The sequence below is a fragment of the Rhododendron vialii genome, chromosome 4a (assembly GCF_030253575.1).
Source record: "Rhododendron vialii isolate Sample 1 chromosome 4a, ASM3025357v1".
In the NCBI taxonomy this organism is placed as follows: Eukaryota; Viridiplantae; Streptophyta; class Magnoliopsida; order Ericales; family Ericaceae; genus Rhododendron; species Rhododendron vialii.
In genome coordinates this window covers 7,500,343-7,524,930 of record NC_080560.1, presented here as the reverse complement: position 1 = coordinate 7,524,930, position 24,588 = coordinate 7,500,343, and the positions used below count along the sequence as shown (strand labels likewise).

The following is a 24,588-nucleotide window of genomic DNA, read 5'->3' as shown; positions in this document are numbered from 1 at the left end:
TCTTCTTATTGGTTGAAATGATATGAATCTCTTTTCAAAAAACAATTATATGGATCCCACCACAAAGTAATGTCATATTTATCAAAAAGTGTATTGCATAATAAGCATGACATTACTTTGTGGTGGAATTTACATCATTTCAACTAATACGAGGGAAGGTAATGTTCACCCTCTTTTAGAAATGGTAAACAAAAGAAAGTAAACGTTACCCTCCCTCTTATTGGTTGTCCATCAAAAAACGCTTTGGAGTTTCCAAATGTAATAAATTTCCACAAGTCAGTCAAAAAGGGTTTGGATTTTCCGCACATAACAATTTGCCCGTGGAAAATGCTTTGGTTAAAATATACCAAGAATTTCCACAAATTTGATCACTAGTGGAACCATGATATTAGGCTCAATTTTGATGACATGAATAAAAAAAATCAGGAATGCAGGCAAAGTCCACTTATAGCTCCTATGATTTGAGCTATGAGCGGATACAGTCCCCCAGGTTCAAATTCATACTTGTGGAAACGTGCAGATACATTCAATTCCGTCCATTTTCATGGTGGTGTGTCTTACATGTACACCTCTTCAATCTAGCCAAAATTTAATCCTAGTCGTTCATTATGTATTAAAGAAAGAATAAAAAGCATCTCCGTAAAAAAATTATGTTGATCAGACATCAATAACTCAGTGTCAGTGACCTTATATACTAGTAAAATCAAAATGTAATTTTAAATTCGAAAATTTACTTTGTCATAAGTTCCATTCGCCCAAAGAAACGATGCCACCCTCCCCGTTTTACGTGGCCCATGCTAGTCACCGATAGAATTGGTCTTTCATTTGAGTTGAGAGTAAGTTAGCCTGAACACTCTTGAGTTATAAAAAAAAGAAATGTCATAGTAACACAAGAATACTTGCGCTTATGTGATATGATCGAAATCTCAAAGCAAACGACGTACTTCAAAGTACATTCTCTTGGCATGTTACAGAGAGTTTCGGGGACAAAAGACTGGGTGTTTAACTTGTCCAGCCATGACATATATAAAAGATGATCGATAGATGAGGAATTTTTCGGTGCCGGGTGGGTACCACGTGGTGCATGCTCGGCACATCGAGCCGTCCGATATAATTTTGGACGGCTCGGATTTAGAGAGAGAAAAAGGAGGGAGAAAGAGGAGGGGGAAGAGGAGAGAGAAGATTTTAATTTGAGCCATCCAAAAATGTATCGGACGGCTCGGGAGTTCCGAGCGGACAACACGTGGGGTACACTCACCCGGCACTGAAAAATTTCTCTCGATAGATCTTTTCTTTTTGCGCAATTAGCTAGAAAATAGTTACACATTTATATGACAACAAGAAGTATATTAATTAACTGGAACTGGACAATTAATTAGTTAGAGAATAGTTACACATTAATTGACAACAAGAAGTATATTAATTAACTGAAACTGGACAATTAATTAGTTACTTTTGTTAAAATTAATTACCAAGTATATCAACAAAACTTCATGAGCAATCGATCAGTAGCAATTCATCTTGTATTGGATTATGTCGTGAGAGCTAGTGTGACCGAATGAACACAATATGAACCAAGTCTGGGTCAGAATTCACAGACCCAACAAGCACAACTGGGTTCTATAGCTAGCCACTAGACACACTAAACGCAAAAAGGAGATGTCGAAAATATATATACAATAGACATGGTTGGGTTGTGAGATGATGTGTTGAATGAACATTTAAAATTTCAAAGGGTTAAATACGTTAGGTCATCGTAGAGAAGTTGAGTATAATATACCGAGGGTGACATTGTTATTAATTTTTGGTTACTAAAATGGGTGGGAGGAGGAGACCAGCAGAGCAACCATCTAGGCGTGCCCATAGGGGCTCCTGACCCGCTGTGAAATGTCCGGTTCGTTGTCCGTGAGGACAGGCTGGGGTGACATTGTTATTAGATTAAAAGTCTGTTGCATTTGAAAGGAAAAAGTACAACTAAGGGAAGTAATTCGTGACAAAGATCAAGTTCTAGGGTTTTCATATGTAATTGTCGCAATCTCTTGTTCAAAACAAATTTTGTGAATTCGCAATATGAACAGGGGATATCCTGCGCAATCTAGGGTTTTCTCTGTCATTACTAATCAGCAACACTCTTCAGGAAAAATGTAATCAGCAACAGCTCAAATCGGAAATCGAGCAGGTACCCCTCTCTCTCTCTCTCTCTCTCTCTCTCTCTCTCTCTGCGATGAACCGGCTAAACGCAGATGCAGGATGTGGGGGCTCCGTTCCGAATGATTCATACTTTCTGAATGTGAGTTTGAGATTTGCCCTTAATTCCTTTCTCTGTCCTGCAAAACAAAGCACGACTAAAGACCACACCGGAGGTCCTCCGGGATGGCCCTCCGGTGCAAGAGTCAGTTTACTTGCAGAGAGAAATTAGGAATTAGGATCTAGGGTTTTCTTTGTGCATACCGCTTTCAAGTAGGCATAATGGGATATTTATAGGGAGCCTCTTAGCTTGATCTCCAAGATTGCACCAACGCTCAACACGCGTCGGCTGATGTCATTCTCACGTCACGTTAAGGGTTTTGCAGCCATTTTCAGGGTGAGCTGGCATCTTCACGTGCCCCCATCATTATCCTCATAACCGTTTGGATGACATCACGACCATCATCATTGCCACGGTTACTGTTCTAACACAGGCGGGCTGGATCGTCGGCCATGCTTCGCTCGGGACCGAGCATGTCATGCGACCTCGGTAGCTGCCCAAACGAATCGTATTCCCCGCCCATGCGAGTGTTGGGACTGGAGCGTTTAAAGAAGTAGAAATTAACAGGACCTTCGGATACGGGGACCCTCGGCTACGGTCGTTGTTCCGAACGTTGAGAAAAAGATGACTTGGAGTTGAAAGGGATATTGAATCACGTTCGGAAATGGCTCGAGCCATTTTGCTCGGCCTGCTACACAGGAGTAGTTTGCATTGAAAGGAGTTGAGAATGGACAATACAATTGGCTTTTAAATGGACAGTGCTTCAGGTGTAATTAATGGTTTCGGCACTGTAGGGAGGTATTCCCGAGCAGATACATTTAGTTGCCAAACACGTAATGTTTAGGAGCACGTGGTAAATACGACTGAACTTACCGCCGGGTAGAATGGAGAACAGCGATATGGACCAATGATATGGGAAGTCCTTGGTCCATGCAGTCTGTTCGGCTGATTAAAAGGCCAATGACATGAGAAGTCACTGGTGTAAAACTAAATTGTTCGGCAGATAGAGACATTCTTATTACGTTTGGACCAAGTTACATGTGAAGTCATTGGTCCAGGCAGTCTGTTCGGCAACGAGATGGCCGAACAAAGAAAGAACCCCAAATCAATTGTTGGAGCATGGGGAACATTCTGGAAGAATCCAGAATGTTGGTATTCCGTTAAGGAATAAGATCCCGAGAATATAGGATCTGAGAAAGATACCCAATGAGAATGGGATGTTCGGCTAGTAAAGGAAAAGAATCCTAAAAGGACTCTTTTCCATTAAACTGATAAAGGAAACGAGAATCCTTGATATCTTGGGTTTCTTATACGAGCTGGGAGTCCTATGGAAACAGGGATGCTTGGGCAACAAGCATACACAAATCTATAAATATGAGGTAAACCTAGAGGAAAAGGGTACACAATACACTGCATTCTTATTGCTTTCCTACTGATAATTAGGGTTTGATTTTTAGTACGTGATGCTAACAAAGGCATCGGAGGGCCTTTGCCACGAGAGGCAAAGGTGCACTCACCCCCTGTCTATTTTGCAGATTAGGGTTCAGACGACGAGTTAGGGTTCTGGTGAAGAGGCACGAATAAGCCGTTGCAATCCAGTTGATTTGAAGCATCAATTGTTTTCATCCCCCTACAATTGGCGCCGTCTGTGGGAAACAAACTAACTTTTCTGAGAAAGTAATCATGACGGAAGAAAATCCAGTCACTCCGTTTAGTCCAAAGGACCAGTTGGGTGGGGGAAGGGATAAATCGCCACCAAGCGCTCCGAGAAAGCCCACTGGTAGACATGACAGAGATAACTCCAAAGAAAAAGGAGACAAAATTGCTACTGGCTCCACGAGAAGGAGTAGGTCTCATCGAAGAGAGGAGTCAGTTACTCGTTCAAAGAGTATACACAATGATGATGATGTCCTTGATAAAAAGAGAAGAGAAATCGAGGAGTATGCTCGTTTAATTAGAAAACGAGAGTACGAGATACGGGAGCTGCAGCGGGTACGAGAGCACCTAGAAGATTCTGGACTCTCTCGAAAGAATTCCCAGAGAGATGGATGGGCTCTGGTGGTTCATAAGCAGACTCATTCACGCAGAAGAGGGAGCAGAAGTCCTGCTATAGGGCGTCATGAGGCTTCTCCACGAAAAAGGGGAAGAAGAAGTAGAAGCCGAACACCAGAGAGAAGGGCTTCTTCACGAAAAAGGAGGAGCAGAGACCGAAGTTCTACCCCCGAGGAAGAGGAAACAAGAAAACATCATCGAGATAGGTATGAGAGACCTGATGCTGATTGGGTCAAAGCTTCGGGCCACAAGTCAAAGGAGCAAGAGGATGGGACAGTGACTGCACGAGAAGCAGCACGCAAGGCCCTGAGTAATATTGCAGCCTCCCCCTTTACAAAGAGGCTACAAGAAGCGAGGTTGCCGAGCAGAGTGAAGCACGGTGCGTTCGTACTTTACGAGACAAATACGGATCCCGTGGTTCACATATAGCATTATCAACAGGCTATGTTTATGCATGAAGGGGATGATTCCATCTTATGCAAGATGTTCCCCTCCAGTCTTGGCAAGGTGGCTTTATCTTGGTTTCATAAACTGGCCCCACGATCCATACGAGGATGGAGGCAGTTGGCTGAGGAATTCACTGCTCGGTTCTTGACAAGCAAAAAAGCCCCAAAGACCTTTGAAAGTCTTTCCACCATGAAACAGGAGGAGAACGAGTAGATCAGAGATTACGCAAAGAAGTACTGGGAAACCTTCAACGAGATTGAAAGTTGCAGTGAAGAGTACGCAATTGCAACCTTCAAAACTGGTTTGCCTGTTCGGGGAGAGCTACGCCGCTCATGGAATAAACATCCAGTAGCCATGCTGGCTAAACTGATGGAACGGATAGAGCAACACGCTAGGATGGAGGATGACATACTCCGTGAGGATGGCAGGACTATTGCCGAACAGCCGAAGGCACCTGCCAAAAAAGTGGATAAGCCAGAGCCCAAGACTTACAAAGAGAGAAGGGACTATGGGCAGGTTAAGAAAGAGCCGTACAAAGATAAGTAAGCTCCTGACCCTAAATCCTTCTTTTCTATCACTACAGTTTGGAAGGAGCCAATTTACAGGATTCTTTATCGAATAAAGAATCAGCCATATTTTAAATGGCCACCAAGTCTAGGCGGAGACAAAGATGCGAAACGTGCTACGAATCAGCACTGCAGTTATCATAAAGATTGGGGTCATATGACCGAGGATTGTGAGATGTACAAGAGGCATCTTGATGATTTGGTCTCTCGGGGCTATCTCAAGGAGTTTATCCAGGAGGACCCAAAGGAGAAAGGGAAAGCTATAGAGCTGGGTTACGAACAAAACCCTAAAGGCGTAATCCATATGATACATGGGTTGGCTACACCTTATACGAGGAATGAGGTGAGGCTGTTGCAAAGGCAGGTCAAACACGATCAACATGTGATGCGTTTGGGAAATAAGAGAGGACGAGAGAATGATGTGTGCAACAAGAGCATAGCATTCACTGATGATGACCTGGGAGAGGTTCAAATACCCCACAATGATGCATTGGTCGTAACCCTACGAGTTGGGGAATATGACATTGAGAGAATTCTAGTAGACTCAGGGAGTTGTACAGAGGTATTGTACTACGACGCGTTCAAGAAACTGGGACTCTCCCAAATAGACTTAGAGCAGTCTACAACGCCTCTCATTGGATTCGGTGCAGGAGCAGTCTGGCCCCTTGGAAAGGTAACGTTACCTGTCCGGGCTGGATCAGTAGTGTTAAGGACAGATTTTCTAGTGGTCGATGTCCCTTCTTTCTATAACGCAATTATAGGGAGGACATGGTTGCACAAGATGAGAGCAGTCTCCTCGACTTATCACCAGATGGTGAAATTCCCAGGATCAAATGGGATTGAAGTACTTAAAGGCAACCAGAAGGTGGCACAACAATGTTTGATTTCCATCATCAAAACAGCCCCAAAGGTCCACCATGTTCATACATTAGAAGTACCAGATCAACCAACTATCAAGGATGTTGGAAGAAATCCGGCTGAAAAAGTGGTTGAAGGCTTGGAAAAGATTCAGATCAACGAGACTGATCCTGAAAGATATTTTTTAATTGGGGAATCACTACCAGCAGACGAAAAGGCTGAATCGATAAGATTTCTAAAGGAATATATTGATGTTTTTACATGGGTGCCAGAGGAAATGCCCGGGGTGGATGCAGATGTGATATGTCACCATTTAAACATTGACCCTCAGCACAAGCCGATCATTCAGAAAAAACGAAGCAGCTGTGCAGCATGTGGATGCAGTAATTGAGGAGGTCGATCGTTTACTAGAGGCTAAAGCAATACGTGAAGTCTACTACCCAGAGTGGTTATCCAACACCGTTGTGGTGAAGAAAAAGAATGGAAAGTGGCGTGTCTGTGTAGACTTCACAGACCTAAACAAAGCGTGCCCTAAGGATAGTTTTTCTTTGCCCAGGATTGACCAATTGGTTGATGCAACCTTTGGTTACGAACGAATGAGTTTTCTCGATGCATATCGAGGATATCATCAGATTGCTATGTTTGGATCTGATCAAGAGAAGACTTCGTTTATTACACCACGAGGGTTGTACTGCTACAATGTTATGCCGTTTGGGCTGAAGAATGCTGGGGCAACGTACCAAAGACTTGCAACCATTATGTTCAAGAAGCTCATTGGAAAAACTTTGGAAGTTTACATAGATGATATGGTGGTAAAGAGTCTAGAAAAAGGAGGGCATATTACTGACTTAAAGAAGTGTTCGAAATTCTAAGGAAGTATAAACTAAAACACAACGCCTCGAAGTGTGCGTTTGGAGTTGGTTCAGGAAAGTTCCTGGGCCATTTGGTAGCCATGAGAGGGATAGAGGCAAATCCCGATCAGATTGATGCACTACAGAGACTACAGAGTCCCAAAACTACCAAAGAAGTCCAGAGGCTGACTGGAATGGCAGCAGCACTTAATAGATTCATTAGCAGGTCAAGTGATAAGTGCAGACCCTTTTTCAGTTACTAAAAAAGAGGGAGGGATTCGAATGGAGAGCAGAATGTGAGCAAGCCTTCCAGGACCTGAAGAAGTACCTGGCCGAACCCCCACTTTTGTCAACTCCACAGCCAGGTGAGTCTTTAATTCTGTACTTAGCTGTTTCCGAGCATGCAGTAAGTGCAGTCCTGCTAAGGGATTTAGGGATCGAACAAATCCCTATATATTATGTTAGTAAAACGATGCTAGATGTAGAGACGAGATATCTGCCTTTAGAAAAACTTATCCTGGCACTTAGGACAGCCACCAGGAAACTGCCACACTACTTCTAAAGCCACAAGGTTGTGGTTTGTACTGAGTTTCCATTAAAATCACTGCTTCGAAAGGCAGACTTCTCGGGAAGGATCTCGACATGGTCCGTGGAGTTAAGCCAGTACGATCTTGAATATCAGCCACGCACAGCAATCAAAGGCCAAGTGTTGGCTGATTTTGTGGCAGAGTTTTCCCCCACTGTTGCTCCCCTGCCTCCTACGAGAAAGGAACAGGTGGCTAAAACATCATCCATGAAGGATCAACCCGTAACCGAACAGGATCCCAAAGAATGGAAGCTATTCGTTGATGGATCAGCATGTAATACTGGTTCTGGAATTGGGGTTGTCCTTTTTCCTCCTCAAGGAGTTCTGATTGAACTATCTGTTCGGCTTGGATTCAGTGCATCGAATAATGTGGCTGAATATGAGGCACTCTTGGCTGGATTGAGAAGTGCAAAGACCCTTAAAGCAGAACGGGTCAGGGTGTATTGTGATTCCCAGCTTGTGGTGAATCAGCTGTCCGGCGAATATGAAACTCGGAATGAAAAGATGGTGGCCTACGTACAGGCAGCCAAGGACTTGCTCGATACCTTCGAGAGGGTATATATTGAGCAAATAAGTTCTGGACAGAATGCTCATGCAGATTCTTTAGCTTGGTTGGCTGCAGCTGTACCCACTGAGTTCAAAAGAAAGGTGGCAGTAGAATACCTGAATGAGCCGAGCATTGGGAGGAGTGTAGACTTAGTCTTGGACGTGAACCAAGGACCAAGTTGGATGGACCCAATCATGGAGTTCTTACGAGATGAGATACTCCCTTTTGACAAAAAGGAGGCCCACAAGATAAGGGTCAAATCTGCTAGGTTTTGGCTGTCCCCAGAGGGTAAGTTGTACAGGAAATCCTTTACAGGCCCATATTTGCTATGCGTACATCCTGAAATGGTACAGAAGTTCCTTCATGAAATCCACGAGGGAACGTGTGGGAGCCATGCTGGAGGGAGATCCATTGCCCACCGAGCAATTACTCAAGGCTACTGGTGGCCACACATTCAAGAAGATGCAAAGGTGTATGTGAAGATTTGTGAGAAATGTCAAAAATTCTCACCAATGATTAGAACACCCGCCGAGGATCTGGTGCCTTTGACAAGTCCCTGGCCATTTGGTCAATGGGGGATGGATATCGTGGGTCCATTGCACAAAGCAACTGGGAATCGAAAATTCCTGCTTGTAGCAACTGACTATTTCACAAAGTGGATTGAGGCAGAACCACTGGCCAAAATCACTGAACCTATGATAGAAAGGTTCATGTGGAAAAGCATTATCACTCGCTTTAGGGTCCCTTACTCATTGATTACAGACAATGGATCTCAATTTCAAAAGAAATTCAAGGCTTTTTGTGCCCAGTACGGCATACGAAATTATTATTCCACCCCGGCCTACCCTCAGAGTAATGGGCAAGCAGAGGCTTCTAACAAAACTGTCCTTGATGGGATCAAGAAGAGGCTGGACAAAGCCAAGGGGAAATGGCCTGATGAGCTACCGTTAGTTCTGTGGGCTCACCGAACAACGCCCAGGAGGTCTACGGGAGAGACCCCCTATTCATTGGCATTTGGAACAGAGGCTATCATACCTCTGGAAGTGGGTCTGCCGACCAACAGAACCGTTTTGGTTGCGACCAACAGAACCGTTTTGGTTGAAAGTGGAGGCAATGACAGAGCCCTTGAAATCGAGCTTGATCTCGCCGAGGATAAGAGAAAGAAGGCCTTGGTCCATCTGGCTTCTTACCAAGAACAGCTGATGAAAAGCTACAACAAACACGTTCATCCTAGAGAATTTGGTGTTGGGGACCTCGTGCTACGAAAAGTGCTCGGCAACACCAAGGTGGCCAACGAAGGCAAGCTGGGGGCCAATTGGGAAGGCCCGTATAGAGTAATCGAGATTGTAGGCATATGAGCCTATAGATTGGCAGATCTAGATGGTGATCCAATTCCAAGGCCTTGGAATGTTCATAATTTACGAAAGTTCTTTGTTTAGAAGTATTAAAATCTGTCTTAGATTTGCACTACGTGATTGTGTGGGAATTACGAATATAATTCCCTTGTTCTAGTTTTGATTATTTTTGTTGCAAGGGGTACGACTAACGCCCTCTTGCGTTTTACAGATTATGAATAAAATCACTTCTTAGTATAACTGTTGTGGTATTTGTTTTTAATACGAACTACGAGTTTAGTTTCCCTCATTTGTATTGGGGAGCAGGGTATACATTTTAAGTACGTGAAACTTAGACACAAGTATGAAACACTTGTGTGCTTTTCAAGGGTATACATTTTAAGTACGTGAAACTTAGACACAAGTATGAAACACTTGTGTGCTTTTCAAGGGTATACATTTTAAGTACGTGAAACTTAGACACAAGTATGAAACACTTGTGTGCTTTTCAAGGGTATACATTTTAAGTACGTGAAACTTAGACACAAGTATGAAACACTTGTGTGCTTTTCAAACTTTTAAGTACGTGAAACTTAACGACTACAAGTACGAAACACTTGTATGGGACAAAGTCTGTTAGAACATTTTTAAGTACGTGAAACTTAACGAATACAAGTACGAAACCACTTGTATGTTTTTAAGTACGTGAAACTTATAAATTTCTGTTCTTAAGTATGTGAAACTTAAAGAACACCTATATGATTATATGAACCTTACAAGTGTTTGTATGAAAACACTTGAAAGGTTTGAAGACGAATACAAGTATGAATACACTTGTATGTACTAAACTTGAAAACAGTACGAGAAACTGCGAAACAAATGTTTTTAAGTACGTGAAACTTAGATTCAGTACAAAGAAATCATGTTTGTAGGATCTGTTAGAGTACGAAATACTTATGCAAAACAACAAGTATGAAATACTTAAGATTAAACTATTTGCATCCGAACAGATGCAAATATGAGGGTAGCCGAACAAAACATAAAAAGTTATGCCACAAAGGGCCGAGTACCTGTGTTAATAAAAGTATTGATAGTACTGGTGCCTTGCAGGGCCTCAATATGTTTATGGTCACGCAGGACTAGCAACCAATATCAAACAGTTCAAACAACTTACCAAATTCAGTCCACATTCTGGACTACTGGAACATCAGTATTGATCTCAGTATCTGCACCATCATCGACTGGATTCTCCTCCAGGATTATGGGTTCGTTAACTGCATCACGGGCAGGAGACTGGACGGGCTGAGATCCAGATGGAATATCTTCCTCTGCTCTAGTAAAATCTTCAATTTGCTGTTCAAAATCATCTTCCAGGGGCATTTCGTGCTCTTGGGGAGCTGCAGCCTGGTTGCTCGGTAATTCATTCTCAGTCCAGAGAGGGGAGTCGTCTGCAACGCCAACTTTTGTTAAACATGTTTCCCAGCAAGCAATCCAGATCTGATCTTGAATGGCAGGCATCTATTCGACGTAGTTAGCCGTTGTAGTATCAAAACCCTTCTGGTACCCTTCTTCATAAGCAGCTTTCTTGGCACTGTCAATTTCTGACAAAGCATGATTGAGGCTCTCTTCGGCAATTTCGAGTTTGCCTTTAGCTTGATCGAAGTCAGACTTGGCTTTGTCTCTTTCTCTCTCCAACCTAGTGATTGTTCGAAGCAGTCGAGTGTTGTCATTCATCAGCTTGACTCTTTCAGTATCAACTTCTTGGTACTTTTTGCCTAGAGTAACCATATTTTGAATGAACTGCAGAAGTACCATATGTAAGTTATAATTTTTTAACCAACACAAAGAGAGGGCTTGAAAAACAAAGAAGAAGTTTTTGTTACCTTAATTCCACTGACGAGACCAGTGGACACCAGTCGATCAGGAGAAGACGAGGACTCCTTCTGCAAATCCACAGGGAGCATCAACCCTTGAGCCAGGGCTAGTGCAGTCTCTGATGAACTGGCACTATGTCCGACATGTACAGGACGGTCTCCTCTAATGAATGGAGGAGTCCACGTCTGGGGAAGCATTTGTGTAGTTGGAAAAATAGGAGGATGAGTCTCAGTATCTGCTTGAGAAGTAGTACCAATCAGGTCCTCAGACCTAGGTCGTTTATCCCGATGAGCGTCTGTAGCCTCAAGGGAACTATCCTATTCCCGAGGAGAAGCTGATGATCTTGCAGATCCCCCCCTATTGTGACGTGATCGTGGGGGGGAGCACCAGTTGAAGCCACTCTGCTGGCACCACCACGTCCCCGTGTAGTGACAATGAGCAGAGTGCTAAGATCTACTGGTTGACGAGTCATCGTACCTGGTGTGTGGGGGGATCGTGAGTAGCCGGAGGAGGACGACTGACTGGTAATGCAAAGAGGAAATGGTTGTTGTTAGGCAAGGACTGGCCTACGCACAGATCTTCTGAGCACCACGCGTGTTTGAGGTACACCTTCAGGAATAACAACTTCGCCTGATTGACCGGCAAGAGTAACACCAGCTTGTAGCCTGGAATTGCGTGGTTGGGGAGCAGTGGAGGTAGAAGCAGTACTGGTGCTGGGGTGAGCGAGCCTTCTGTCGATAACCCCTCTATACGAAGGATCGTATTCCAGCAACACTTCGGCGTTACGACCCCGACCTGCTGTTCGGGTACCAGGTTCACCTTTATACTTCAAAAGCTTGTTGATATCTTCTGTTCGGACGTAGCTAGGCTCCCATCTAGGACGCTTGTTTGCGTTTTCAGCTGCAAGATCGAAATTAAAACAGCACAATTAGATACTTAGAAAAGCTACGAGAAAGCAATAAACAACAAAGATTGCAAAAGATCAAAAATATGAGAAGCATACGTGGGTATCCCCATATGTGGGGGCAATGAAGGCCCACCACCTGGCCGTCCTCTCCTATTGGCTCGAATGCTCCCGTTACGTAGAGAAAATCAGTCTCGTGGTCACGAGCAGAGTCTGGCAAGTTGAGCACGAAACGTTTGTCTGCTCTTCTGACCTTGAAGTAATATGTGTTGTAATCGGGGTTTAGCACGATGCTATACCACCACTGGATGTCCCAGATCCCCAGTTGGGTCCCCAAAATTCTATTTAAAGCCACTACTCCTATCACTAACCTAAAGAAATTGGTCGAAACCTGCATCGGTGTGAGTCGATACCAGTTCAGGATTTGACGGAGTAATGGGTGAAGGGGGAATCGAACTCCTCCTTCAACAATGGCCACTATGGGGATACACATTCGATCCCATGAACCTCCGTCTCTATCTGCACCCAGGGGGGCGAGTTCAAGACCAACGTTTTCTGGAATATTATATTCCGTCCTAAATGCCGCCATGGCAGTAGGGGTTTCACATAATTTCCTAAATTTACTGGGTCTCAAGGGATTCTCACCATCCTCCGCCATAGATATATCCGATTTCAAAAGAAAAATCTGAAAAAAAAAGGGGGTATGATTGAAGCCCTAGGGAATGGGTGAATCAAAACAGAGAAATCCTAGTACGAGATGCAAGAAAGGAGTAGGAATCTTACGATGTTTTGCAGCGGCAATAGAGTGCAACCGAAAGCTTTGAGGCAGTGGCTATGGCGGAAGCTTAGAGAGAGAAAGGCTGAAGGATCGAGTTTTTGGGTGAAAAATCCAAAAGAGGCCCTTTCAGGGGTTTAAGGGCAAGAGACGGAGATGAAACGTCTCCTCTCACGCCATTACAGGATAAAGTAACGGAAAGAAGAGTCCGTTCTGACGCCGTTTCATAGAACGTCAGTTCGAAATTAATGATAAAGCATACGATACGTGCCACGTGGAGTCATTACCCCGAAATGGTATAATGACAAAGGCGCCAAAAGGCAGCATTGAAATATTAAAATTTTGACTGCACGGGATCAGAAGAGTCTGGTCTAAATAAAATTCTGTTTCTAAAGCATCATATATTGCCCCCGAACAGTGGTAAAATAGATGAAGCTGGGGAGCAATTGTAAGGAGGTATTCCCGGGTAGATACATTTAGTTGCCAAACACGTGATGTTTGGGAGCACGTGGTAAATACGACTGAACTTACCGCCGGGCAGAATGGAGAACGGCGATATGGACCAATGATATGGGAAGTCCTTGGTCCATGCAGTCTGTTCGGCTGATTAAAAGGCCAATGACATGAGAAGTCACTGGTGTAAAACTAAACTGTTCGGCAGATAGAGACATTCTCATTACGTTTGGACCAAGTTACATGTGAAGTCATTGGTCCAGGCAGTCTGTTCGGCAACGAGATGGCCGAACAAGGAAAGAACCCCAAATCAATTGTTGGAGCATGGGGAACATTCTGGAAGAATCCAGAATGTTGGTATTCCGTTAAGGAATAAGATCCTGAGAATATAGGATCTGAGAAAGATACCCAATGAGAATGGGATGTTCGGCCAGTAAAGGAAAAGAATCCTAAAAGGACTCTTTTCCATTAAACTGATAAAGGAAACGAGAATCCTTGATATCTTGGGTTTCTTATATGAGCTGGGAGTCTTATGGAAACAGGGACGCTTGGGCAACAAGCATACACAAATCTATAAATATGAGGTAAACCTAGAGGAAAAGGGTACACAATACACTGCATTCTTATTGCTTTCCTACTGATAATTAGGGTTTGATTTCTAGTACGTGATACTAACAAAGGCATCAGAGGGCCTTTGCCATGAGAGGCAAAGATGCACTCACCCCCTGTCTATTTTGCAGATTAGGGTTCAGACGATGAGTTAGGGTTCCGGTGAAGAGGCATGAATAAGCCGTTGCAATCCAGTTGATTTGAAGCATCAATTGTTTTCATCCCCCTACAGGCACCGCCACGTGTTGCCTCAATGCCTTAATCCACTGCACTTTTTTTTTGGGACTGATATACTTATTACCTGACCCCACAGCAATGAGCGGTGAGTAAAGGTATTGGGGCACCACATGGCGGTGTCCCAGGACCACCAAACAAATTTCCAAAAGCTGAGGGTTGGTAAGAAGTTAGTTAGGGCCTTAGGGGAATTAGTTAGGGTTGGTTAGTTTGATATATAGTAGCTGATGTGTTTGAGTGGGAGAGGGAGTTTAGTGTGATGCCCAGCATTGCTCTTTCTTTCTCTCTCTTCTCCCTCTTCTGAACTCCTTCAATAATTGTAACCTGCATTTCTCACGTAATTCTGGGCAGTTCTATCAATAAAATATTATCATTTCCCATTTTGATTTCGCAAGTCTATCATACATTTAGGGGCCCTAGGTCTTGATCAGTAAGTATTTTTACCCATTAGCACTCTTTAGTTTTTCTTGGTTTTGATGATTGTTGTAGGCTTAGACCAATCAGTAGTCTTTTTTAGCTTTTTTATATGCTACCTGAATTTAAAAATCTGATCGTTTCATTTTGTATCTCAAAGAAACAGAGATAGTTAAAGAGTTAGTTAACACATCATCAACATGTGTCTCAGTACATAATGGGTACATTGAGAGAGAGAGAGAGCAACGCCACTCATATGAATCAATCCAAAATTCCAGCTTTGGGAGTGGGGTCTCTTATGGGTTGGAGGTACCAATTCTTCTGCAGGTGCGATCGCCCTTTACACACCCCTTGGATCCATCAGTACATGCAACACAGTACACAGACATAATATACAGTGAGAAAAGATCTTCTAAAGATTTAGTTTTGTTTCAAATGCAAAATGCCATTTTGTTCTTCCTTGAGCGGCCATTTTAATGACCTTACAAAACTCGAATCAAAATTTCCATTTAAGCTCCACTACTTAAGATATTTAATGAATGAAAAAATAACATGATAAGAAAAAGACTCCTAGCTAGTAATGACACTTACGACTCCTTGTAAATCTCGCATGGTTTATGGACAATAATAAATCTGCAAATAGAAGCAAATTCACAAGTCGTAAACAATCTTACGCATTGGGCAATACCTTGTTTCATTATGGTACATATTGGCAGATGCTAAAACATACATGTGTTTATGTGCAAAAAGTGACACATAGCTTGATAGAATGTAGCATTTAGATTACCCTGAGTCTTGTGTATGAAATTCAGGTGGACTTGAAGTTTGTGAACACGACCTCGTCTTTTGTGGTCCTTATGCGCAGGAATCTTAGGAATGTTGCTCAGAACAGTCTTCACTCTAAATAGGAGTGTGAATTTGGGTTTCCTGTTGGTAATGAGAAGATCTGTTTCAGTTTCAAGCATAGCTGCGATAGATGTGGCTGCTAAAGATGGGGAACTCGGGGTCTTTGTAGTTGCAGGAGAGGTTTCTGGGGACACTATTGGTTCCCGTCTCATGGCTTCTATGAGAAAGCTCTCTCCATTTCCTATCTGGTTTGCTGGTGTGGGCAGGTTAGCTCTCTAATTTCCCGAGACAATAATATCATGAATATGCATGTCCAATTGCCAATATTTATTTCTCTGGTTTGTCTGTTTCCATAACTGTTGTTATTAAGTAGTACTGCTTCAACAGGATCGATATTCTGTTTGTCATTGTTTTTGGAATTAAAGCTCCAGTTTTGTCCATACCGCTGTCTATGTCTCTATATTGTGGATGGCGGCTTGACCTTTTTTAAGACCCAAACATTTGGATATAGGAGCTCTGAGATTTTAATTTTTTTTCGTCACCATTTTCTTAGCTCCAAATATTTTTTTCTTTCATGCATGTGCAAGATTCTCTCTGTTTGTTACATGAGCTAAGTTATTTAGATCATATTTCCTTTCTGGGTTCTTTTTGAAATTTTTTTTTCTAGCTTGAAGGGACTGGAAGTTATTAAGGTTAGTTTGATTTTGCCGCATTGTTCAGGTCCATGATGTCTGACCATGGGTTAAAATCTTTGTTCCCAATGGAAGATATTGCGGTAATGGGGATCTGGGAGTTGTTCAGAGTGAGTACTAAGCGAGAGTACTATTTTGTGCGCTTCCATATTTGGGTGTTGATTTTTTGTTTTTTGTTCTCTAAATAGGAGTCTTGATGCAAGCATTGCATTTTTTGAATGTGATTGTTACATTGGGTTTTGAAATGATAGGTTAAGTTGAAGGAAACAGCACAGGCAGCCCTTTTGTTCCAGCCTCATGTTGTGGTTACTGTGGACTCGAAGGGGTTCTCCTTTAGTCTCCTAAAGCAGCTGTGCGGTAATTTTATATGTAATTGTTGGATTTGAAAAGGAGTGATAAGGATTTCACTTATGAATACCAAAGCATGGTATAGGAAATTGGGGAAACACTTTTTGCAGCTAAATACAGTCAGCAGGGGATGGTTAGTCCTCCACACTTTCACTATGTAGCGCCGTCTTTTTGGGCATGGAAAGGGGGTGAAGCAAGGCTCAAAGGGCTATCTGAGTTCGTGGATCATGTCTTGTGCATACTGCCATTTGAGACCGAAGTTTGCAGATTGAATGGACTAGCTGCGACCTTTGTGGGCCACCCCATACTTGAAGATGTTTTGGAGTTGAATTTGGTACTTCTGCAATGTTCTGACATCACAATTATTGATCTTCGTTAATTCGGTTCCTATATTACGAGATCAGGATTGTGCAGTCATTTAACTTGCTTTTTAATGTTAATATTTGTCCTGTTGACGTTGTCCTAATGTCCTGTGTAGTAGTCCAAATACTTATTTGTGGATGGATTTCATCTTCAGGGGACGAATAATGTAGAAAAAGGATGGAAGGTGCAAGGAAGTTTTGACAAATTTCAAAGTAAACATGAAATATCTTCAGGTAAGGAAATTCTAAGCCCTTTTTGGAATGGAGCCAACTCTCAGATTTCTCTCTAAAAGGTGGGCTACTTCACCTACGTAGTCTTCGGTGTTTCTCGTAATTTATATTTCCCTGTACCAAGGCTTCCACAGAAGAGCGTATTGGTATGAAGCTTGGATTTTTGGTAATCCTCAATTTTCCCGGTGGATTTTATGCAAAATAATTTGGCCACCATCACCAGTTTTATTTTCTCTTTTCCTTTCTTCCCCACGCTTTTTGGTGTGTGTTTATGTACTTTCTCCATTTTTAACTCTTGTAAGTGTTGTTTAGGAAATGTCTCCCATTGGGAAAAAATTTACTGTGGTAGCTTATCCAGTAAATACTTGAACCTCATTATGTCTTTCTGATTTTCTTTTTCTATCTTTTGAAGGAGTCACAATTATTTCCTTGCTCCCTGGAAGCAGATTACAAGAGGTAAACCGCATGCTTCCAATCTTCTTCAGCGCTATGAAGCTATTAAAAGACTATTTCTCAGAGTTGATTATGGTGATCCATGCGGCACCTATACCTGTGATTCTGATTCCAGGGGGATCAGCTCACATGAAGTATGATGCGCCAAGTGTAAGATCTATGGCTTCTTTTGCCAATGCACTCTTGATAGTTCATACTTCATACTCCTTCCGTCCATTTTTAAATGTCCTGCTTCGTAACTCCAACTTATTAAAAAGATATCATTATTACACCTTTCACATCAACTTTTTCCTCCACTTTTCCTACTTACCTATCATTATTACACTTTTACTCACTAACTTTTCAAAATAAAATTTACTTTTAGGGACAAAATAGACAATACACCAACTTTTACCCTGTAACTTTACAAAATTGACACCTATTAATGGACAGCTCAAAATGGAATACTGGACACAAAAAAAGGGACAGAGGGAGTATTAAACAGATTCTGTAACAATGCACGGTAAGATACTCTTGACAGTATGTATAAAACAGATTCCGTAATAACCATGTTTGTTTCGGTTCATTTTTCGAGCACTTGAAACTGCTTCGATCACATCTAGACTAACAGAAGTAGGGGAACAACTAATTGCATGGAATGCATGTCCTTGTGGAATATTATGGGTAAAAGCAAAGGAAGCATGCAAAAAATAAACCAATCTCCAAAGGTGTATGCCAAGTGATATGAAAGCTTCTAATTGAGCCGGAAGCTTCATATCACCTTTGTTTAGGTGATTGTCGCCTTTTTGGTACCACTATCTTATGTTTCTCATGTGACAAGGCCTTCTGTGTACAATCCGTCATTAGGTGCCTACTCTTTTTCATGTGCATAGACTATAAATATAAGAAGTTAAGCCCCTGCTAGGATCCTCTGTTAGGCTTGTGTTTAAGGATATATTACAGTGCATTTAACGTGTATTAACCCTAGAATTGTTCTAGGTGAAAACTCATAATTCTTACATAGCTAAATTAAATGGCATGCAGGCGAGCAAGGTTGCTTTATGTACTTCTGGGACAGTGGCTGTGGAGATGCAACTCGCACGGCTGCCATGTGTTGTTGCTTATCAAGCCCATGTTCTGACTGAATGGTTGATACGTTATAAAGCAAAAGTACCATACATCTCCCTGTTTCTCCACAAAAAGTGCAAAAACCAAATTGGCTTGGAATGCGAGGGCGTGCCAGGACAAGTCTGTCCGAATTGCTTTTAAGGCCTTCGTGCCTCAAAGTCTGACTTCTATCGAGTGATTGCGCTCGGCCTAAAGGGTAAGGCCTCGTGATGATTCGTTGGTTGCCTTGTCGGGCTAAGGACTTGAAGTATTTCCCACTCGTTGTTAGAACAATGGAAAGAAAGACAATGCAGTAAGAAAGGATCAAACAAACTTCATTAATCGATTCAATGAAGCTTGGATACAAGAAATGTGATAAACCTTTGACTACTTCGAAGTGAATACATGTAATATTTGAAAGAAATGGGAATGTAAGTGCTTAAGCTGTGAGCTTTGAGGTCGTGGACCATTTCCAAGGCCTCCAAAACTGAGAATTATAGGGACTACAGGCCTTGAGCTGCTTCAAAATGCTCCAATGCATGGCTGCCAAGTGGCCTTCTAGCAAAGGCTTGGGCTTGAGTAGCTCCAAAATGCTCCAATGAGGGGCTTCTTCCTGAACAAAACGTGCCTTATACTCCAAGAGTATGGCAAAGGCCTGAGAAGTCCTCCTTTTCTGTGCAAATCTCTGGAAAAGGGCATAAAGAATCTCAGGCCCTGCAGCACCCAAACCATTTTGAGCTGCTTCAATACTCAAGCTATTGCTTGCATGGCCATCTTCCGGGCCCACCATAGCTGTAGGCTAAAAATACCCCAGGCCTTCCCATCATTTTATTGGGCCTTCAACTCCTTGTGGGTCCCAAAAACCCTTTGAGCTTAATTCTTTACGGAAGAAGGATCGAGAAAAAGATCAAGCAGGCCTGGGAGAGCTGCTTGTGAGCAGCTTGCTTAGGTCTGCAGGAGTCATTCACTAGAATCTCCATGGGCTGCATGCTTGCCACCTGTTACTGGCCTCTGCATTATCCTGAAGAATGGGGTCCCGCCACTACAGACCTTGAACTGCTTGTGAGCAGCTTACCCAGCCTTGTCCAACAAGAATATTCTAGGCCTTTGAGTTGCTTGTGAGCAGCTTCGAGGCCTTTGAGCTGCTTGTGAGCAGCTTGAGGCCTTTGAGCTGCTTGTAATCAGCTTCGAGGCCTTTGAGCTGCTTGTGAGTTTCGAGGCCTTTGAGCTGCTTGTGAGCAGCTTCGAGGCCTTTGAGCTGCTTGTGAGCAGCTTCGAGGCCTTCAAGCCGCTTGTTAAGGGCTTTTAAAGATGTTTTCTTAAAATAATGGGCCTATTTCCTGGTCAAGCTTGAACTTGTTTGGTGAGTCATGGGCTTTTTGCCCATTGTAAGCCTTCTGAGCCCAAGTCTGGCGAGCATGAACCAGGGTTTCTATCAATTCGGGCTTATTCGTGGGCTTTGCTACTCTTAGGCACTTGGATTAGGCCTGGATGAAACATTTAAGCAAGTGGATTAATTTAATCCTTGGGCCTTTTAACTGATTTGGGCCATGATGGGAGGCCCATCATTTTTTAAGAGACAATCTTAATTCGTGAGTGGCCGGTCGTAGGGCCTTTCAAGGCTAGAGCCGCAACCTTCAAGGCCACCTTTTAACCAGTAAATCCACTTCTTGATTTTTGGCCAAAAATGGGTGTAAACATTGCCCCTCCACGCCTTGATTTTGTTTAAAAATTTAAGGCGTGTGCTTGTTCCATTTTGGCCCCCTAATAGCTGCCTGGAAAAACCTAGACACAACAGTGGCAATTCTGGTGTTCCCGTCGCGCCTGATTAATTTCCAAGGAGTCTTGTAACTCTCAATTTTTAAATCAGCCGCCCTTTTTAACTCTTGTCTTTCCTAGGCACAACTTTCATCTTAGAATCAAAGAGAGAGAGAGAGAGAGAAATATACCCTATAAAAGAGGGATGATGATTACCCACATGGGCCTTCCCTTTTCCAGAGGATGAAGGAGTAATGGGCGGTTATGAACTCCTTCCCACTAACTCCTTCCATAACTCCATGTCTTTTATTTTCACAAAAAACCAACTCACCCTCTTCTTCCCCACGACTGAGAGCAGGTATAGTCCTTCCGTAGTCCCCTCTTCTCCTTTGTCTTCTTCATTATACTGTGAGAAAAACAAGAATCCTAACTCTTTGCTAAGCTTTCCATGGCTCCCAAGAAAAGCCCAAAAGCAGCGAGTCTCGCTACCCAAGTGGCGCAGATCCTCGAAGGAGAAGAAACCCTTGTTCATACCGAGGTCCTGATTCCGCAAGAGGAAGCAAAATCGGGAATGACCTTCGGTCCTGCTCTTGACAGTGAGTTTCCTCCTTCTCTATTTGCTTACTATCCCCTCGCTGAGGACTCTTTGCCTTTTGACTCGGTGGAACCCCTCTGGGGCTGTTATCACAAACCAAACCCTAATCGGCTATGGCCTCGGCCTGATAAAGAATACATTGCTTTGTTGGACCGAGTTGCCGAGGCCAAGGGCGATTTGTGGGAAATAATAGGTATCCATGATGCCATTATGCTCAGTAGGTGTTCTATAAATATGGACAAAGCCCTTTTCTTTGCCGCGGCCCAGTTTTGGTCCATAACTTCTAATAGCTTTCACTTTAGAGTTGGGATGATGGGTCCAACTCTATAAGATGTTTGTTTCCTTACCGGCGTCCGCGTTCACGGTGTCGAGGCTGATTGTTTCTTGAGCCAAGCGACTCCTGTCTTTGATTACCCTGCATCAGAATACTTGGCCTACACCCGCTTCGTTTCTCTCTTCCACGGAAAAGGGGAAGTTACTGACGAGGAGCATGCAGCCTTCCTAATTTATTGGCTCAATAAATTTATCTTATGTGTCTCTTCGAGTCGAATCACTAAAGACTTTACGGATTTGGCCAAAGCCTTGGCCTCGGGCAAAGAGGTAGCCATGGCCCCCTTGGTGTTGGCCTATGTTTATAGAGGCATGCATGACCTTCTAGAAAATCAATATGTTTTTGCTGCCGGGCCTCTATGGGTCATGACCTTGTGGTTGTGGGCCTACTTTCCGTCCCTAGGCCCTATCTTGGACAAGATTCCCGATAACACCTGTTATGGCCTTCACTATCGTGACCTGTCCCCCCGAGACCATACTTTTGAGGCCTGCTTTAAGTACTTTTATTCTGACTTTGTTTCGATGGGTGAGGGCTGGATGCCCTTTGAGAGGGACACGGTCCCTGCTTGGCTGAAGGCCTCCCCAGGAAAGGCCGAGGAAGGGGACAATGATCATAAGGAGATTTGGGCAAGCTTTTTAACTTCTAGAGACCTATTGTTTGGTTTGAGTGCCCAATCAAGGAATGATAAGGTTGGAGTTGAATTCTATAATGCTGCCCAATTTGCACGACAGTTCGGCCTACTTCAACTCATCCCCCTCCCTCCTTACAAATCACTTAACGCCAACTTCACATCGAGGCCTGTTATTGACCTGAAACTCCTGGAGAAGGTGAAAAACGATTCTGACAAAGCCAAAGCTGATTTTGATTTCAAGCCTTACTCCGAATTTCCTGAAAAATCAAATGAATTTGCTACCTGGTGTAAGGGCTACATCAAGCCTCTTCTGTCCAAGCCTGTGGGAAAAGTTTTGAAAGACCTTGCTCTCCCACCTCCTCCTGAATAGAAAAAGGGCATTTCCAAGGCCAAGACAACCTCGGCTACCTCTTCTAAAAGGAAAGGTAAGATTATGTTTGCATCGCCTCTGTCCGTCTCTCTTGCTGATTTGTTTACTGATCAATTGCCTTTTATACAGATCTTGATGAAGATGAAGAGGTGGAACAAAAGCAAGCCTCCAAAAAGGCAAAGAAACCCCCCGTTCCAGCCCCGAAGGCCATCACTGGGAACCAACAACCTTCAAAGGTATCCTTTTTTCCCAGAGCTTTCATCTCTATCGGCTTTCAGGCCTTGTACTTACAGGGTCCACGGTGCTTTGCCTAGGTTATTAAGACCACCATCGCTGATCGAACACGGGCTAGTGCGTCTAAGTTTCAAGAAGAAGAATCTCCATCCACGACGGTAACTTCTTACCCTTTGTTGGCCTATAATTTGCCGCCCAGTTGCATAATCGTGCGTAATCATGCCTTACCCATTTACTTTCATTGGATCAGGCCTTGGGCAAGAGCAGCAGCAGCAAGGGCACGAAACCCTCCACTGCCAAGACAAAAAAGTTGCAGGTAACTCTGGCTCGAAAGACACAAAGCACTGCCTCTCTCGAGGGGACAGATTCTAGCATCCCTTTTATTCGCGTAAGGATTTATTTCACTTAGCCCTTTCACTGTGGTCCAGGCTAATATTGATCCTTCATTGGTCTTGGCAGGAACTCGATGAATTTGGCTCTTCAAGCGAGTTTGGGGGTTCTGAGCCTGATTCCAAAGCCTCTAGGGAGGTTAAGACTACCTCCCTTTCTTTGGGAACCCCAAAAACTCAACCATCTGTCGAAAAGAAACCGATCCTTCTTGACCTTGACGACGAGTCTTTTGACCAGTTTTTCCAAACCGTGGAAGAATTAGTGAATCCTACTGCCTCATGGACCTCTGGTAGCGGAATTGGGTCATCAACCCCAGTATCATTCCCATCTGAGGAGATTCAGCAAGCCAAGGAAAACCTGAAAGTAGCTCTAGGTCTGGGTATTGAGTCCGCCTTCCACCCAGACCATTATCCTGCAATCTGCAAATCGGTGAATACTTTGGTTAAATCCCAAGCCTTAGGGGGGAGCGCTGAACCTGTCTTACAAACCTTCCTCAGGGATCTCCCGAACCTAAAGAAGTCCTTCGAGTCGACCACCGAGAAGCGCACACTTGCTGCCTCCAAGCTCAACAAAATTGATGCCCTGCAGCAGGAACTGAAGCAAGGGCTTGAGGCACGGAACCAACTCAAAACAAAGATTGGAGCAGCCAAAACAAGGCGCAAAGATCTTCTTTCAACCATCCAGGCCTTAGAACAACATTTGGTCGACTCCCGTCAGCAATTAGCAGACCATGGACAGCACGAAGCACTGCTGGCCCAGCGGAGGCAGGAATTCGTCGATGCTGCTCAAGGCCCTCTGGATGCCCTTCAGACTTTGATGGTCGAAAAGCCAACAATCGAGGCCTCGAGGGATCGAGCAGAGGTGGTGATTAATGATGCCGTCATGGCCTGGTCAAGCCTCAAGACCAGCCTGGAAAATGAACTTTAAACATCACAAAACATGTAATAACCGTAGCCCTGCACCTTTTAAACCTTGCTCGCGATAGCTGGGCCTAAAACTCTTTTATCAGGCCTGAGGCTAGTCTGTTTTGTTTTTGGTGTGGCCTATTACTTCCTAGGCCTTTTTGACTGTGTTTTGGCCGGCGACTCCCTTTCTGCTGGGCCTTTTGCTTGTTTAAACGCGGCCGAAGGGCTTCACCTTTGGCCTTTAGCTTTTCTGCTCATGCGCTTATATTTTATGATGGCAGTTTCTCATTAAAATCCCCCATCTCCCATACGGTAGGATAATAATGTTTTAAAAACTTGCCATTAATAGTGTGCTTATGGACTTTACCATCCAAATCCGTAAGGAGATACACGTTACCCCTAAAGACCTGGCAGATTTGGTAGGGCCCTTCCCATGTTGGAGACCATTTCCCATACTTGGAAGTCTTCGTACCTAAAGGTAACACGGTTTGCCAAACCAAATCTCCTTCTGAGAAGCTTTTCCTCCTGACCCTCTTGTCGTAGGCCCTGGCCACCCGTTGCTTTTGGACCACCATATGGTCGAAGGCTGCTAACCTCACTTCG

At 43.5% G+C, this 24,588-nt stretch overlaps 1 protein-coding gene across 1 annotated transcript; it reads left to right on the top strand.

Annotated features, from left to right (window-relative positions):
* Nucleotides 1–1,683: 1,683 nt before the first annotated feature.
* On the top strand, nt 1,684–20,288 carry LOC131323613 (probable lipid-A-disaccharide synthase, mitochondrial). Its single transcript, XM_058355464.1, has 9 exons — nt 1,684–2,179; nt 15,619–15,865; nt 16,320–16,401; nt 16,543–16,648; nt 16,750–16,973; nt 17,157–17,235; nt 17,645–17,835; nt 18,709–18,912; nt 20,244–20,288. Exons 2-9 carry the CDS (start codon nt 15,630–15,632, stop codon nt 20,286–20,288), a joined length of 1,167 nt encoding a protein of 388 aa, XP_058211447.1. The 5' UTR covers nt 1,684–2,179; nt 15,619–15,629.
* Nucleotides 20,289–24,588: the final 4,300 nt, after the last annotated feature.